The 16,811-nt window shown below is 40.1% G+C and overlaps 2 protein-coding genes across 6 annotated transcripts; both read right to left on the reverse strand.

The window, feature by feature from the left end:
* Window positions 1–2,910: 2,910 nt before the first annotated feature.
* On the reverse strand, window positions 2,911–7,097 carry LOC115736347 (probable serine/threonine-protein kinase PIX13). 2 transcript variants are annotated; one of them, XM_048272615.1, is made up of 7 exons: window positions 6,804–7,097; window positions 6,118–6,467; window positions 4,808–4,943; window positions 4,559–4,701; window positions 3,987–4,110; window positions 3,260–3,614; window positions 2,911–3,229 (listed from the first exon to the last, which is right to left on the reverse strand). In XM_048272615.1, exons 1-7 carry the CDS (start codon window positions 6,871–6,873, stop codon window positions 3,133–3,135), a joined length of 1,275 nt encoding a protein of 424 aa, XP_048128572.1. In that variant the 5' UTR covers window positions 6,874–7,097; the 3' UTR covers window positions 2,911–3,132. The 2 variants fall into 2 exon arrangements, with proteins under 2 accessions (XP_048128572.1, XP_048128573.1); XM_048272616.1 differs by lacking the exon at window positions 6,804–7,097 and adding an exon at window positions 6,595–6,664.
* A 3,454-nt stretch (window positions 7,098–10,551) lies between these two features.
* On the reverse strand, window positions 10,552–16,791 carry LOC115736348 (rab escort protein 1). Of its 4 annotated transcripts, none has more exons than XR_004014894.2 (10): window positions 16,041–16,791; window positions 15,773–15,895; window positions 15,086–15,185; window positions 14,231–14,269; window positions 13,918–14,146; window positions 13,752–13,827; window positions 12,643–12,841; window positions 11,818–11,898; window positions 10,761–11,034; window positions 10,552–10,654 (listed from the first exon to the last, which is right to left on the reverse strand). XR_004014894.2 is itself a non-coding variant. In XM_030668003.2 (9 exons), exons 1-9 carry the CDS (start codon window positions 16,721–16,723, stop codon window positions 10,942–10,944), a joined length of 1,623 nt encoding a protein of 540 aa, XP_030523863.1. In that variant the 5' UTR covers window positions 16,724–16,791; the 3' UTR covers window positions 10,552–10,941. The 4 variants fall into 4 exon arrangements, 2 of the variants coding, with proteins under 2 accessions (XP_030523863.1, XP_048128566.1); XR_004014895.2 differs by having other exon boundaries at window positions 10,552–10,667; XM_030668003.2 differs by having other exon boundaries at window positions 10,552–11,034.
* Window positions 16,792–16,811: the final 20 nt, after the last annotated feature.

A 16,811-nucleotide genomic window follows, 5' to 3' on the forward strand; every position in this document is an offset into this window, starting at 1 on the left:
GTTCCGATTATTTCACGAAAAATAAATGATTTGAAAAATATTATTAAAAAAATAAAGCTCTTGTATCACTCGAGATAACTAGTTACTGGTAAATATTTTCATTGTTGATAGTAATTTGTATCTAAATATTTTCGTGGACAAGCAAAATATTTTTCATTTGTTCATGTTTATAAAGGATACAAGAAGTTATTTTTATGAATTATTTTTCAAATCATTCATTTTTCATGAAATAAACATACCATAAGTGACATTGCATTACACTTCGAAATTTTAATATACAAGCCATCCACTAAAATTTATTTTTCAATAGTTCAAGATACTTTGGCTATTCAAGCGAATGCATCGTTTGTTGTTTAACGACAATTGTACATGACTAAGGTAATAGATATCAGAACCAACATATGTCAGAAATTCAAAACCAACATATGAGCATAACAAGGCTCCGTTTGTTTAGCAGAATATGAATGACTTAAAAAATATTTTTTCTAAAAATGATTGCTTGTAATGCTTAATATAATGAGTTAATGAAAAGCATTACAGCAATTTATGTCTAGATATTTCTTGTCAAAAATGATTTTTTTTTTGTTAATTTATTCTTATAAGCAATACAAGTCATCGTTTTATGATAATAATCTCTAAATTATTTATCTCTCGTGAAATAAATAGAGCCTAAGTTTGTGATCTTGTAGAGACTCGTTTGAAAGTTTGTTGAAGTGTTTTGATGAGGCGTTTGAAAGTTGGGCCGAAATTGACCTGACTTAAAAGTTTGAGTGATATTTTTGTAAGTTTGGCATGTATTAAATACATAATTTTCAGTACTTTTAATATTTAATGTACAAAATTCTAATACGTGATTCCTTAATTTTTTTTTTAAAAAATTCGTATTCCTTTTAGTCATAATTATCATTGATTACCAGAAAAATAACGAGAGTGTACTTTTACATGTGATCTATTGGAGTAGAGAAATGCAAGTTGGATGTTCTATTTTAAGGTCAATTATTCTTCACATGCCAAAAATGCATCAAGGTACAATAATTATAATAAGATCTTATTTTATTGTTGTCTTCTTCTCCTAAGCTGGAGCACCGAATAAGTCTAGGTTAGGTTCTTGTTCTTGTCTGTGCTTTTCCTGTCTGCAGGACAACCCTTTGTGGGGGAGGTGGTACCTCCTCTAATAATCACATTTCTAATCTCTAATTAATTTCTAATTGAAATAAAAAGGACTTGATTATCTCTCGGTGTCATTTCATCAATTACAAGACTGTCCCATCCTCTATGCCGTCAATTTATTTGGAGCGGAAATAATTTAGGATGCGTTTGTTCCGTGAAAAATTAATGATTTGAAAATTATTTACGTGAAAAACGATCGCTTGTATTGCTCATAAAAATGATTGACCGAGGTGTATTTTATCGTTTATCAAAGCGTTTAGACATAAGCTGTTGCTGATAATGATAATCAGTCGATCGCTTTGTGGAAAATATTTTTCAAATCATTCATTTTTCGCGAAAACAAACGGAGCCATCGTCTACAAATTCTTCCTGTGAATGAGTGTGCTTTTAGCCTTCACCCACACAGAATATGTGCTAATTCGTTTAGCTTGTCTAAGGAACCAATGTAAGTTCCCTCGATATCAGGGAGATGCCTCATATCTCCCTTACTAGAACCTGCGCAGCATACGCCCGACCAGTTGATACGGAAGAATCGGCCCCACTAGCAGCACTCAACGACGCATCATAGATGCCGCGATTCTCCAAAGATAGCATCTTGAAAATCTCCCGCGAAGTGGAGCTTTTGACGTTAATTTCAACGAATCAGAATGGACGCAGAATAGTCTATCAGAACAGGCTAGCTAGTAGAGAAGTAGTACTACTAACCATGGATTCTCCGGTTGCGGTCCTCCGAGCTAGTAGCAAGTGAAGAGTTCGCTTTCAGATCATCCCAGAAAGCCTGTGCCAAGAACAAACAGATTCTGGGACTCGCAAAGGCCTTTCTGTTTCTTCTGTTTTCCTAGAACTGCTTCCATCCAAGGTGTCCATGGAACTCGTCAAAACTTCAACAAGGTTGCTGGTTCCCTACTTGAATAACCAGGCCTCTGTCCAATGTAACATCGCTTGCCTGTGATGCCCGATCCTAAACCGAGAGACTCTGGATGCCATGCGCTACAAGAAGTGTTGAGCTCTCGTCGTTTACCCTTCAAGACATAGAGCCACAACTTGGTAGTTCTGTCGAGCATATAGGCCAAACCCAATTTGATTGACAATATGAAACTCTGGCCTTGGCATAGATGGGAAGCCAAGTCTACCTGCAAGCACACCTCACTCCGCAAGGCTCATCCCAGGACTTCAAGGACAAGTAGCAGAACTCAGAGTACCTCGGTTGCCACCAGAATCTGGAAGCCAAGGAACCGATTTAGTTACATCTGGATGAGACAAATAAGAGTAGACATGGTATAACTAGGAAGCGCAAGTAAAGGCTAACCTTGTCACTGCAGCTCGCCGGCAAATGAAAGATTGTTTCTTTTTTCCACCAAGCAACTGTCGGAATGCAAGATGCGTGTTCTTTTTGGTTGGACGTTGGAAACAGAGTATTACCGAGGCTTTTTGCATTCCTTTCACCCTCCTTCGGCCGACAGAAATCCACCAGTTGCAATACCGGAAACCAGAGTCTCGCTAATTTCTGTTGCCACAGTCGAGTTTATTGCATTCAAATGTCCCAAGCAAAATAGAAGCGCTCCCTAAAAGGTAGCTCAATTCAACATGATCATGCCCCCAATGAACACGAGCCTAGATTACTCTCTAGCCTTGTTGGGCAAAGAGAAACAGCAGATATTTTGCTTTTGCATTTTAAGCTTTCTACAGAGAACTGATGAGTAAGAGGAGGCCATAACTTTGGAAAGACTTGCCAGGGTCAAAAAACTTTGTTATTTCTCCATTCACGGTCGACTACAAAAGAATAGGCCATACATCATAATTTCCAATCACACCAGAGAAAAGAAGAAGAAAATGCTTGTACATTCTAATCATTCCAGCCTTTTTTGAAGGCAAATGCTGTGACTAAAAGAAATGGTTGTGACCTAAGGACAGCTTTAGAAAGAATCTGACTGTTGTACAACAAACCAAAAAACGTGGATGTCAACGTTGTTGAATCATCCATTGCTTTGTTATTGCCACGTTGTGACAAGTTCCAAGCTCATGATACAGTTCCATGACGTCGTGGATGAAAAGGTGAGCAACAACCTGTAGACTGATGACTTACAAACGATTAGCCGAGGAATGAGAACATATTGGGGGTTGCTTTCGTTTAACCTTGATCGATTCAATCCGTTCCAAAGTCTCCACCACCTCTGTCATGGAGGGCCGATGTCTTGGTTCAGTAAATAGGCATTTTAGAATGAGTTGAGCGGTTTGTAACGCCGCCTTAAAGGAATACTGGCCCTCCATCCGGGGATCTATAAGATTCTTCAGCTTTCCTCTTTGAGATAGAATTGGCTTGGTCCAATCCACCAAATTTTGCTGCTCACTAGGACGCTTCATATCAAGTGCCCGCATGCCGGTCAAAAATTCTAGTAGGACCACACCGAAGCCGTACACATCACTCTTCACGTACAAATGGCCTGTTGAACAACCTTTCATGTCAGCTGATATATGTCTTGAGAGCATAAACAAAAGGAAATCTGAAATGGCAGTTTGGGTGTCTTATGGGTAATTAAATTGTTTTGGTTTCACTCTAGACCATTAGATGTCTTTATGCGCCTTTTCTAATCTTGGCTGAAGAAAAGAAACTGAGAAAGCAAAATTTTGCAGAACTATAAGAAAGAAAAAGTTAATTTCTTGCGGTAAAGGTACATCGAGCATCTGCTGGTGTTCTGTACGCCCATTATGCCTCCTATTTCTAATCTAGATAGTGCCTACTAAAGATGAAGGGACATCTGTCTTTGAAGCTTTATTAAATTGCATCGCATGTAGAGTGAAGAATATCCAGTTACCTGTTGCTACGTACTCTGGAGCAGCATAACCATATGTCCCCATAATTCTGGTAGTCACATGCGACTCGCCCGCAGAAGGTCCTAACTTTGCCAAGCCAAAATCAGCTATTTTCGCATTATAGTGCTACAAAAGACAGGCAAAAAGTGGTTTATTGAACCAACTTATAAGCATAAGACCTAAAGTAAATACTTTGATTGAACTCCCTAAAATCACATCTGCCAATAAATTAACTGGAATGGTATATTTTCTTCCATATGATGATGAAATATTTTTACAAACGCAAGTGGTCTAGCTACGAAAAGATTAATTATGTGAACTAACCTAAAAGTATAGCATCTACTATTCTTTACTTATTGGTACCAGAGAGAGCAAAAGATAGGATTGTTCATACATGTTCCTCTTCTGCTGGAAAAAGAAAAGAGCAGTTATGGTATGTTGCTTGCTGCAAAGGTCTCAGTTTATTCTTTTAAGCTTCATTAACAGGCTGACCTAATTAGTTATTTGTTGCAGTGGCACAGCAGTCAATGCTCTAGCCTCTAAATGCACACTTATGCACAAGATAAGCACTTACCCAATCAAGCAGTATGTTCGAGGCCTTAAAATCTCTGTAAATGATTTTCTTCTCTGAAGTATGCAGGAAAGCCAAGCCACGAGCTGCTCCGATAGCTATTTTGAGTCGTCTATCCCAAGAAAGGGGCTCAATAGCAGGATTCCCTGTGCATCGGGAAAGAAGAATGAATTATAATGACTTCCAAGCAAAGGAGTTCTGACTTAAAAGTTTCACATTCTTCTTTCATTTTTATCCTTCTTGAATTCTTACTTCTGAAGAGATGATTTTCCAAACTGCCTTTCTGAATGAATTCATAGACAAGGAGCAGCTCTTTCTCCTCCCAACAGTATCCCAATAATTTCACTAGATTGGGATGCGAAAGCCTTCCAAGAAAGTTCACCTCCGACTGCAGTGCACAAAGAAAAAGGAAATAAAAACCAAAAGACGTTCGAGAACATACATTTTCAGAAAATGCAATGGTAAAGTCATATGGGTATGATGCCAATGTATGTCAGATTGACTTCTTAGACTCAAATCGCCAATGCAACAAAAACTTGGTGGGGAGCCATTTCACAGGAATTAAATGCATGTGTGGTTTCTGTGTGATCACATGTTTGCAAGTCAAATGAGGTCAACAGTCTTACAAATTTGAAATGTTCCATAGATGTTACAATCATCGGTGCCTTGAAATTGAATCTCCCAAATCCCATCTGACTAAATCTGTGGTAGAGCTATTGACCTTATGGGAGAAATACCCATTGCTGAGAAGTCACAAGTGAGCAGCGCATTAGGCAAGCATGTTAAGACTTTGACAGCTTTGACTTTGCAGACAAACATAGAAATTGGCATGTCTTGCAGCATTTTCAGGAACCTTCCGAGGGAATATTTTAAGAGTGATTAATGTACCATCTAGTGTCACATTTGCGCAATTAAAATGTCCCAAAGCTAAGTTCATTTGAATCTAAACATAAACCGCTCTTAGAAATGTATATTTACCATAAAAACATCTAGATGAAGTTTGATATATCCAAACCCCCCACTGCCTCGTCCCAAATAAACTAATTGTTTATATGCAGAGAAAGTCAAGACAGGAGCTCCCCGCACTTGGATTTTCGTTGAGGGGTCCTATCACTGGCTGGGAGTTGAATTACAACTTCGAAGGGAAGGTTCACATCAAATTCAAGTTAGAACGAGAGAGGCAGAGTTTGTGTAGGCCAACATTGTTCTTGGCTTCAACAGAACTTTGTCACCCTGTTGAAGTTGTGGATATTAGTTGGCCTTTATCACAAAAGAGGGACAACAATACTCTACCATGCATTCCTTATCAATTACAGGTAGGAAACTAGAGAGTAGCCATTTATTTCTTATCGAGGGACCCCCAAGTGTGCATATGCATGATAATGGAGATGGGGAGTTGGAGGTAAGAGACAGTCCACTAATCATGATTACAGCTAATTCCAGTGTTCAGAACTTTCTCGATTTCGTCTCTTTTCCCACACCTATTTGCTGCTATATCGCAAGTCAATCTTCAATTGAGCCAATAACAAAATGCTAAATGAGAGTTTTGAGTTTGAACTTACCTGCCACTCATCGAAACCTTGCACACTCTCTGGGTTCAGTTTCTTGATGGCAACAACCATTCCACTCCCCATCTTCGAAGGTGCGAGTGTCTTTTCATCCACCCAGCCCTTGAAGACCTTACCAAAACCACCCTCGCCCAATAAATTATCAGACTTGAAGTTCTTAGTAGCACTTTTCAAGTCAGAAAAGCTGTAGACCTTCAAGTTGGGCGTCTCCAGAATCTCCCCATTCAGATCTGCCCCGTCCGGGCTCGGGCTCGCGCTCGCCGCCTCTGAGAACTTGCCACTACCGACGCCGCTGCTTGTTGCAGAGAACCGTTTGTCGTTGCTGTGGTAATTTGATGTCCCCTCTACACACAGCGGCAAATGTTGCATTAAGTGGTGGACATAGTGGATCTTTGTGGCAAAAGAAAGAAAAATCTCAAACTTCTTGAGCTGCAAATGAACTGAGACAGCAAGCAGAGAACTCTAACAAACTGTAAAAACCAAGCAACTCAAATCGAAAGTGAAATTTGAGCATAACCAGCTCCATGAGACGTCAAGACAACAAGAAGGGTAATCAAAGGTTGAAACTTTTCCAAGAGAATTTCAAGAAGACACACCCACCAAAAAGGTGAAGACCCAGAATTAGCAAAGACCCAAATCTGGAGAGAGAGAGAGAGAGAGTAGCGGCTTCTGTGATGCACCTGATGCGGAAGTCTCGGCGTTGCCAGAATAAATATACTCTTTAGACGGAACACCCCAGCAAATTCCCATCCTGAACTCAGCTCAACACTTCCCCAAAATCACAAATTGCCCGAATAGTAGAAGCATACGACACTACTACTGCTTCTTCTTCTCCTCGCTAACTTGGACGTGGCAGCTCCAAATGCTTTATAGGAGCCAAGAGAATTCTGGGAAATAGCGAAAAGGGCAAGGGGAATGAGTGATAAAGTAGCTTTTCACATTATTGAGGATAAAGTGGACTTCTCGTTGAAGAACTCTCTCTCTCTCTCTCTCCTCTCTTCCTGTCTTGGTTGCGGATTTCTCTTTCCTCGCAGGGAGTCGCGACTTACGATGAAACCCCTTGGCCGTGTCCCGGCGCTGCCTTTGTTCTTTACTACCATAGCCAAATCACCCGTGCGGCAATTTTTACGCGGGACGACGGACCCACCAACCGTTGGAATCAGCAAAATAAATGAAGTGATGAAACACCAAAGCCTGTTTGTTGATGTTTTCCATCAAAGCTCGAATCTTTTTGCATATTTCTAGCGTTAAAAGAACGGCTGCTTCTGAAAAACTGAGATGTGTTCTAGTTTTCCCGGGAAAATTGTCAAAAAAAGTGATAAACCTATTATAATTATTTTAATTGAATTTAAAATTTTTTTTTATCAATTCAATCCTAAATTTTTTGCATTTGTAGGCCATTTGACATACCACGTTGACGTGGACTTTTTAAAATAATATTTTAATATTTTTTTTGAATTTTTATGATTTTTTTTTTTAAGTTTTCCCTTCCCCCACACTTAGAGCCGAGATGCCCTCGCCTAGCTAGATTTGGCGAGGGCGTTGCGTCCCTTATCTAGTGTCGGCAAGGGTTTCCCGACTCTCACCCGTGGCCGGTGACCTTTGCCGACCCCGACCGCCGGGGAAACGTTAAATTAAAAAGAAACGAAAAAGGAAAAAAAACTAATAAAAAATTCAATAACATGAAAAATATTATTTAAAAAAGTTTCAACTGAATTGGTAAAAAAAATTTAAGACCGAATTAGTATAATCATAATAAATTTAGGACTTCTTTTTTATAATTATCCACTTTCACGTCTTTGCCTCGAGACACAGGTGGTTTTCGAGCCGCCATCCAATTCCGAGCCTCGTACGAGGAGAGTTCATTTGATGTAAGGAATGATCGAAAGCGTAGGTACATGTAATGCCTAAGGGACAACGACGATTTGGAATATTATAGAAGGCAAAGAAGAATTGAGACGGGGACACCAATTTTTTCATTTTCAATTAGTATTTTTACTTTTAAGTTTTTATCGAGCATTAAATGATACAATTTTAGCTCAACGTATAATGTAGTCCTTGAATTTTGATTCATGTGCAATGTAGTGTTCATATGCTTTAAATTTATTCAATGTGGTCTCTAAACTTTAGCGCAATATGTATTGTCATCCATAAACTTTAAATATATTCAATATGGTCCCTGGATATTTGGTATATGTTCAATTTAGTCCTTAAACCGTATGAAAATATTTAATGTTATTTTTGAACTTGTAATAACGAGACGATATTATTGAATATATTCATACCGTCCACGTACTAAACCGAACATGTATCAAAAGTCCATGGACCACATTGAATAAATAAAAGTTCATGGACAACATTACATATTAGATCAAAGTTCATGGATCATTTTTGTCATTATCCCTCGTACTACTAATAAAGTTTTCTTTTTCACCCCTTTTTTTTCGGGTGATCAAGTTATTAGCTTAATGTTATGGTCGCCATTACAGCACTAATAGTTTTGTAAAACTCTTTATGTTATCGTACGTTTTCATCTATTAATTCGCGAAATCAGAATTTCTCACGCCGTCCTCCACTTCCGAAATGCAAACCAAGACGCAACGTAATCTGAAAAGGCCTGATCGTTTTTGGGGGCGCCTTCAAATGAACAGCGTTTCGATGCTGACGTTGTCGTTTTGTGACCTCGTGTGGCAGGAAGAAGCTGGCTTATACGCGGTCTTCCATCTTTCCGACCAGGTCTTGCTGTTCACGTGGAGCGATTAGTAAGTTCTCTAAGTTTGACGCGTTCATGGAGGTTGTTTGCCCCGACGACTTCCCAAATCTTTGGTTCACAAGGTGTTTCGTTCGCTTCAAGGATGAGAGAACTCAGCTCGAATCGTGACCTGATTGAATTGACGGCTGATGCGGACGCCTCGGCCTTGCGACGATAATTTTCACGCGCCGAGGCACCGATGCACGGGGCGATATCTCGACCCATTCCTCTGCACTAGATTAACTCCACCGTTTCTCCCGGGCTACCGAAATTTTCGAATCGCGAGACAAGACGAAGTCTTTGAGAAATTTTCTCCGTCAAGTTTGGCAGAACCGATACCGTCCAAATGCAATTCCAGCAAAACTCTGATTCGTCTTTGACCAGCTTTCGGCCACAATGATTTGAATGCGAAGTCTTCTATTGGACTGAACGGCAAGGATTAAGGGATAATCTTCCTGTTGGGAATGCAACTAACCGCGTCGATTAAGAGAAGAGATAGTCATCCCGTTGGGAGTGCAACTAATTATGCTCGCTCCCCGTTCAAACTCTAGGCGCAAAAGCGAAAGCGCGCCGAAATGAATAGCTTATCTTAATCGAAGCTCCAATCAAGAGGCCAAATTTATGCATCGTTCAACGCGAGCAAGTTGCAGATGACGTTTCATGGTCTGTGGAAGACAGTCCGCCTTTGGACTTTTGCCGAAAGAGGGCTAAGGAGTACGAGAGCCATTGACCCGCAACGCAACCCACACTCATGACAAAAGTGACCATTTTTACAGAGGAGTGCTCTCTCACTGTGCCAAGAAAGTTGGTTCTTGAGTGGCAATGGAGGCCTAATCAGCAACCAAAGTGGCACCACGGCCCATCATTAACCTAACGAAAAAGTTCCTCGGCTCATGGGGACAGAGGAGTGATGTAATAGGCCATTGGGAGCCTCATGAGAGCAATCGCAATACACATTTCGAATCAAAGTGCAAACATGGGGATTCATTAGATAATCACTGAAGAAGGAATTTTCTCCCTTCTGAATTGGGGGAAATCAAAGAGAAAATGGAGATAGAGACAGAGCATTATCTGCTATTATGTGGAGATCCGAAGCCCCACGATTGACTCGGACCGTGCAAAAGAGTCTGCAATTTTTTCCTGGGCGGTGGTTCTGTCAGCTTCAAGTGGAACAAAAGGGTATTAACAGCTTGGAAAAAGGGTCTGCTGTTTCTCTCTCTTTTGACGCGCACAGTCAAAAGGCCACAAACGTATCGTCTGAGGTCAACGGTTCGATCATGCCGGCCACCGGGGCATGAAACAGATGTACGGTTCCTTCATGGAAAGATCAGAAGGTCAAATGTGTTAAAAAGCCCCTGACCATGGATGAAGCAATGGCCACTGAACAGAAACTTGTGAGAATTCCACCTAATCCCGTATAAAATTTGGATCGAATAGGGAACCCCTTCCAACTCATATTGGTCGTAATATTTACCCTCATCTTAAGGTGCGTTATCGTTATCATGCAAGGAGGAAACAGAAAAAGACCCGAGGATCGTGATCAAAATATACAAGGGAGGATTTTTATCAGGGGCCACAAGTGAACCATTATATGCCCTGCTTAAAAGATCTAACAAGTCAGAAAGGAAAATGAGCGACGAGAGAAAAGAGAAATGGATTGCATCTGAATTTATTTTCGGAAAAATCTTCGGTAGTCTACAAAGTGGTCTAAGTAAGTAACCAAGTGGTCTCGCTTTGGCAGAACTCAGCATGTCCGTAAAGCCACAGCACGACGACAAACTACAGCAACCAACTAGATGTTACAAGAACTTCTGACTAAGAAAAGGTGGTGTAACAGTATCTTCAGAAGTAGAAAAAGAAAAGGTCATCCACAGCATGTTCCTACCTAGGGAGAAAATCTTAGGGGGATCAACTCCATGCATTATCTTGGACTCACTGCAGCCTCATCTTAGGACACAAACCATTTTTCACACCTGAGGTTCAGGTCCTCATGTACCCAGGCATAGCACAGAACTCGTTGATTCCCAGCTCATATAAAAGACAATATGACTTCTGACAAATTTCACTCACGTCTCAACGCTAAGTGCCCCATCATCCTCAGGATCCTCAGCTGGTGTCTCCGGAAAGAATTCTTCGTGAGGATAAATCGTCTGAAATAGCTGCCGGAAACAAAGGTAGGCCAAAAATTACAGATAGAAACTGAGTATCATCTCTATTGAAAATGAGCTAAACAGATGATAGGCACATGAATCCATGCCTGAGTATGTGTGCCCACACATACACCCACAGATGTGTTCCGTATTCAGCGTCTAGTTGTTTCAAAGTTGAATTGAATAAAGATCGCAAATTAACACATAAAATCTTTCATATTAAGCATTCAGACCAATCAGAAATTCAGAGATAGGGCAGTGGGCTTAATGTTGCAGTAACTTCTTCTTTTGGGCTAAGTATTGCTATGTGAACTTCAGTTCGAAGATAGCATTTACGCTTCTTCTGAAAGATTTGAACCTAGAAATACAAAACTTCTACTAATTTTGTACAAAGTTTAATGTCAAGCCGGCTCAAAACATGAAGATAGGTAAAGCCGATTGAGTTATCTTTTCTACAATCATCCAGACATTAATATTCTCTCTTGATAGGTATCATATGGATAAAAAGAATTTGACTGTTAAGTATTAATAATCACTCCACACGCTAAAATCAAAAAGAGAACTTAGAAAAGGTACTTACTATGGTAAGTTGGATAATCTCCCAAAATAAACATATTGACACCAAAATCTTGGTCCTATTAGACCACTGACACACTAAAAGGAAAAAATTCTAGAGCAAACCCAACTAAAAGGAGGAAGAAGAAACCCCCAGAATGTCAACTCTTGAGAGAAATGAAAAACTGAGAACAGAACCTAGAATGTGGATCCTGAGGAGGTTAACTGTATGTGTACCTTAACAGTCGCGTCTAGAGCATCATTGAAACCTAAACTTCCATCGGGCATAGGAGTGGAGCTGACAGATTCAACTTGCCCCTGAAATAAAGAAGATAGTAATCAGAACATTAGAGAGAGTATCGCCCCAGAAAACATGATCAGTATTGTATTTAGTCGACTCGTATCTTCTTCTTCAAGGTCTCTACAAGAATACCAATGTTTTAAATGGCCACTTTGGACCAATCATTGGAACTGTGTATCAAACTTTAAGAGGTCACCTATTTACTGTGATTCCCTATCAGTTTAGATGGGACCCCCTACTTGAATTTTGACAATTATTTTCTTTCTCACAAGCAAGATATGTATATTGAGTTAGGAATTGACTCCATAGGAATCTCCCTCCGCCATTTTGGGATGCCAAGCACAAGCTTTTATCTGAGATTGGTGCCTCTGGAGTTTGCCAACCACAAACTTCTAAACAGACTGAGAGTCCATTACTCGAATAATTTCTTCCATGGAAAAAACTCAGTTTTTTTTTTTCCATCCTCTAAAATTTTCAGATTTCATTTGCTCTCAATGCTTTTTTCCTAAGATACGTTCTTAAAACTTTTCATGCAGATACAACAGTATTTGCCGAAGTTCATAATTTAAAACTTTACAATCCCATACATGGCAATAAAATGTTTTTCCCAAGCCCTGGGTGCTTGACCTTTTATTGTTTCTCCCCCAAAATACTCATTCGTTAGCAACTACGAGAACACACACTTCGTAACAGGCATAAATCAAAACTAAAACAGTAATAAGACATGAGTAGCTCCAAAGATGAAAGGTCAAGAACCAGACCGCTGTCAGTTCTTGGATATACAATGCCCTCCAAAGAAGAAGAGGATCGGCTCTAGCATCCTCTGTTTGTACTGTAGAAGGAGGAGTGCCTTCAGAAATCTTGGAATCATCATGATTGATTAGAGCATTTATGGCTCTATGCAGTATTTTCTTCCCCCAACTGGCCTCATCACACAAAGCTGAAAGGTAGAGCACGAACCTGGTTGGAGAGAAGTATATATAAACTCAGTAAGATATTCTTGAAAAGGAGATATGTCTCTTTCTTGCAAATTTTAATCTGTTCCACTTTAATAGTAAAACATAAATCTCATTGTCTTCTGGAACAAAATATACGTTGTTAATATATATTATTGTAGCCATATGAACTTAAAAGTTGTGAAATCTCGTTCCAAGCCAGGAGTCAGGACATTCCTGACCAAGCAATATAAGGAGGACTTAGTTAAAAAGAGCTGCAGGGGCACTTGTTCAGTAATTAAATTGAGAACTGCAATTTTTAAAGCGCTGTTCTTCTCGTATTAAGTCACTACTTCCAAAATTGAACCTTTCCTGATCAAGCATGCTTAACAAGTCCACGAGTAACCCGGGGCACTCGTTAAGAAGACGCATATAGGAATCAACTGCAATTAGAAAACAAAAAAAAAAAAAAAAAAAATCTTTGTAGAACTCGACAAAAGGAATAAATAGATACCTTCATTTACACCAATTTTTTTATATTCTTTAGATCAAGATAGCAACATCATGGAGGCACACTGTACATCCTATTCCATGATAACCACGCAAAACACCCTTCTTTTCCCACTTGAAATATGCATTATTTCTCAGTCCTTTTTTTCTTTTGTTATGCTATTATCATCCAATTAAAAACTGAATGTTTCACTTTGGAGCGACTATGCAAAGTAAATTAAAACTTCAAATAAGAATAGACCTATCACCTATCCAATTGTATCACTTGATATCCAGCAACTAAAACTCATTCCATTAGAGAAAGTAAATGAAATAATAAGTGCAAAACTTGTAAAGCACTAAAAAGGAGTCTTGTCTATATATCAGCAAATTTTAGGCTATATTCTTAAAGCAGGTAGTGTTTCGAGGAATAAGGACAGACTTACATGCCAGAGGGACAAACGGCTAAATTACCACCAATCTGCAGAACTCGAACTGATGTGACTTGCTCCGGGTACAAAGCTAGAGGTCAAGTCAAAACCCAGAAAGCAGTGAATAAACTAAGCTTATCCACCTTAAGGACATACAGAGGAAACTGATGAGCAGTCTTACATCTTGGAGGATACACAATCAAAAAGTTCGATACATCTGGTCTCAGAGAAGACGTCAGAATGCATATTCCCCTAGCCACCTTTGCTTTAACTTGTACATTTTCCATAAGAGAATTCTGTGGTTGTGAGCCTATCGACGACTGAACTGTAAATGATGGTTCCAATACCAGCTTATGACTGAAAATGTCCTGACCAGAACCTAATCTAACACCTCTGTACTGTCCACACTCCTGCAGAACTTCCGAGCAAAAACACAAATGGGACTCTTATAAACAGACAAACAGATACTGGAAAAGAATGTCATAACTAAGTACCTTATCCATATGCAAGGCAATCACCGGCATTCTCAAAACCTGTACAAATAAGTTCAAGACCAAGAAATGCAAAAATTAGTAAAACAAAGTTTTCCTTTTTTATCAGCTAACGTTCAGCTTTAGACTCGGTTCTTTGCGTGTAGAGAATGAACATTGTCATCACATTCTATAGAAGACCAAGTACAATACACCATACAGTGTTTAGCGCCATTTTGAGCCAGTGTAACTGAGCATGAAAATGAATAATGTTCCAGACTTCAAAATCAATTTTGCAGGTAGGATGTTAAGGTTTGTAGTAGAACAGCAGCATAGGTGACTTTGCTCATACATGCATTATCTGGTCATTCTGCAGGATGAATGAGCCATTGCCTGGTTTTTGCAGGTAAAAACAGTCAAATGATTGTCATGACATGTTAACTTTATGTTGCAAATTACATTTGCATTTATATGCCGTACGGTAATTTAGCAAGTTAGGGAGACAGGCTGCATCTTGAAGGGGATAGCTAGATGTTAACCATGATTGTTGACATTATCCAGGTATCATCCTCAATTGTTAGATACCCTGATCATTTTTTATCTTTCCGTCATCTATGTAAAGACATAAATAACGCATATTTATAAACACGCTTCAGACATCACTCCCTCTAACACATATTACTTTCATCTGTGCTTTTCTTTGATTCCAAATATCTGACAGGAATGTTAAGGCCTGATCTCAGGACCAAGATAAAGCGAAAACAACTAACAACATAAAACGGAGACTAAAGAGTACGAAGCATGCAAGGTCAACAACATCAATTAACCAGTGACGCCATAAAGCAAAAAGAAGATTCATGGCCCTGTTACTGGACTTACATAGATGCAACCTTTGACAGCAGCACGTCGGCAAAACGCCTGTGCAAGCTCCCCTAGACCATAGATTGGGTAAATCAAAGCCCCAACAGCATTTGGAAATCTATAGTGAAACCAGTAAAGCCATCAGAGTAGTGGCAACTAAAATCCCAATCATGATTTTAAGATCTTAACAATGCCACAATCTGTAAACTTAATAATTGACGTCTGACAGAGGTATGATATGTATATTCACCACTACAAAACAGTGATGTCTCAATCTTCCAGTTGTAGTTTCGAAAGAGCATTTACCATTTTTCACACATAAAAGCAGTCTGTCCGTCTTTTCATTACTTCCCAACAAAGCAAAAGTCTATACAAGTTCTGGCTGATTAATGGAACTTGCTGTCAGCAGCACGATATACGTTCCTATCATACTCTGGCTCTCAGACAGCTCAACTTCACAGCTATACCTTTCCACTTTTCATTAAGCACTCCACCAGTCTGTCTAGTTCAAAGGTCACCAATAAAAGCAGCCCAAATAGATTATATACCTGCCTATCTCTCAATCCTGGCTTAAGCTTTTGAAGAAAATCTATAATTGTTATCATGCATATGCAAGCCAGAGAAATCACTCAGCAAGTATTGCCATGCCGCTCAGTACAAACCAGTAATACAGAATGAGACAAGAGACAAGAGACAAAAATGAACCTGCCCACTGATGAGTGATAGAGCGCTAATCGCTCGATTCCGTCTTTTGTACTGATCACAACTTTACATGCCTCCTTATCTCCCTGATCATAGTCGGCCATAGATATCGCATAAAGAATAACCCTAAACACCATGTGACAAGCTTTATCAATTCTAGCTAAACGGAATCATTACAAAAAATTTCCACTGCACGCACTGGACATTATCCAAATAAGCCATCAAATCTCATATAGCTGTAAATGAGGAAACTCGAAAGGCATGAGCTCACGATTTAATCTTCTCTGGCAATCGCATTTTCGCCAAAAATTCGAAGAAGGGACTAGCCAAGTCTTCCTCTGAAATCCTATCACTCTCACCATCTCCACTAAAATGCTGCTGAACAAGCTTGAAGAACCTCATCAACACATTCTTCTCCACCAAGCTCAAGCTCTTATCTTTAAAGATGGCAGCACGAGAATCGGGCACATTTACCAGATTACCATCCTTATCGTAAAACAGGCTTGCATCGATCGACTTGAACTCCACATACTGATTAGCACCCGATCTCAATATAGCATCGATGGCCTTGTCCGCGCAGAACAACACCCGAGGTCCCGCCAGGTCCAAATTGAACTTCCTCGAGTGTTGCTCGAGCGTTTCGGGTGCAAAGGAGGAAATCTCCACGTCGGAGTAGAGCGATCGGAGGTTGATGATCGCGGAGGCGAGACCGTCGCCTTCGGATGGGGCGGCATGGTCCGGAGAGGAAGGATGGGGGTCGAGGAAACTGGAGAGGTCATCTGGAGGGAGAGAAGCAAAGTGAGAGCCATAGAAGGGGTTGGGGTCGAGGTGGAGGACGGATTTGCCGATGGCGGAGGCAGCGGCCGCGAGTATCGACTCCGGAAGGCCGGTGCCGACGATTATGAGGTCGAAGTTAGACGGCTCGATCGGAGGATAGGGCGGGAGCTCGGTCATGGCGGTGGCGCGTGAAATTGAATCGCCGAGATAAGAGGGAGAGAGTGGGGGCAATGACGAGTGACGAGACAGACCGCAGCGAAGAAGC

This window comes from Rhodamnia argentea, chromosome 11, assembly GCF_020921035.1.
Source record: "Rhodamnia argentea isolate NSW1041297 chromosome 11, ASM2092103v1, whole genome shotgun sequence".
NCBI lineage: Eukaryota > Viridiplantae > Streptophyta > Magnoliopsida > Myrtales > Myrtaceae > Rhodamnia > Rhodamnia argentea.

Coding starts and splice junctions, on each gene's coding strand:
- LOC115736348 (XM_030668003.2), bottom strand. CDS start 16,723: ATGACCGAGCTCCCGCCCTATCCTCCGATCGAGCCGTCTAACTTCGAC. Junction 13,828..13,917: donor GATTGTGTATCCTCCAAGAT/GTAAGACTGCTC, acceptor CTTGACCTCTAG/CTTTGTACCCGGAGCAAGTC. Junction 11,899..12,642: donor ATATCCAAGAACTGACAGCG/GTCTGGTTCTTG, acceptor TCTTTATTTCAG/GGGCAAGTTGAATCTGTCAG.
- LOC115736347 (XM_048272615.1), bottom strand. CDS start 6,873: ATGGGAATTTGCTGGGGTGTTCCGTCTAAAGAGTATATTTATTCTGGC. Junction 4,944..6,117: donor AAGGTTTCGATGAGTGGCAG/GTAAGTTCAAAC, acceptor TGTGCACTGCAG/TCGGAGGTGAACTTTCTTGG. Junction 3,615..3,986: donor TCCAGAGTACGTAGCAACAG/GTAACTGGATAT, acceptor GTTGTTCAACAG/GCCATTTGTACGTGAAGAGT.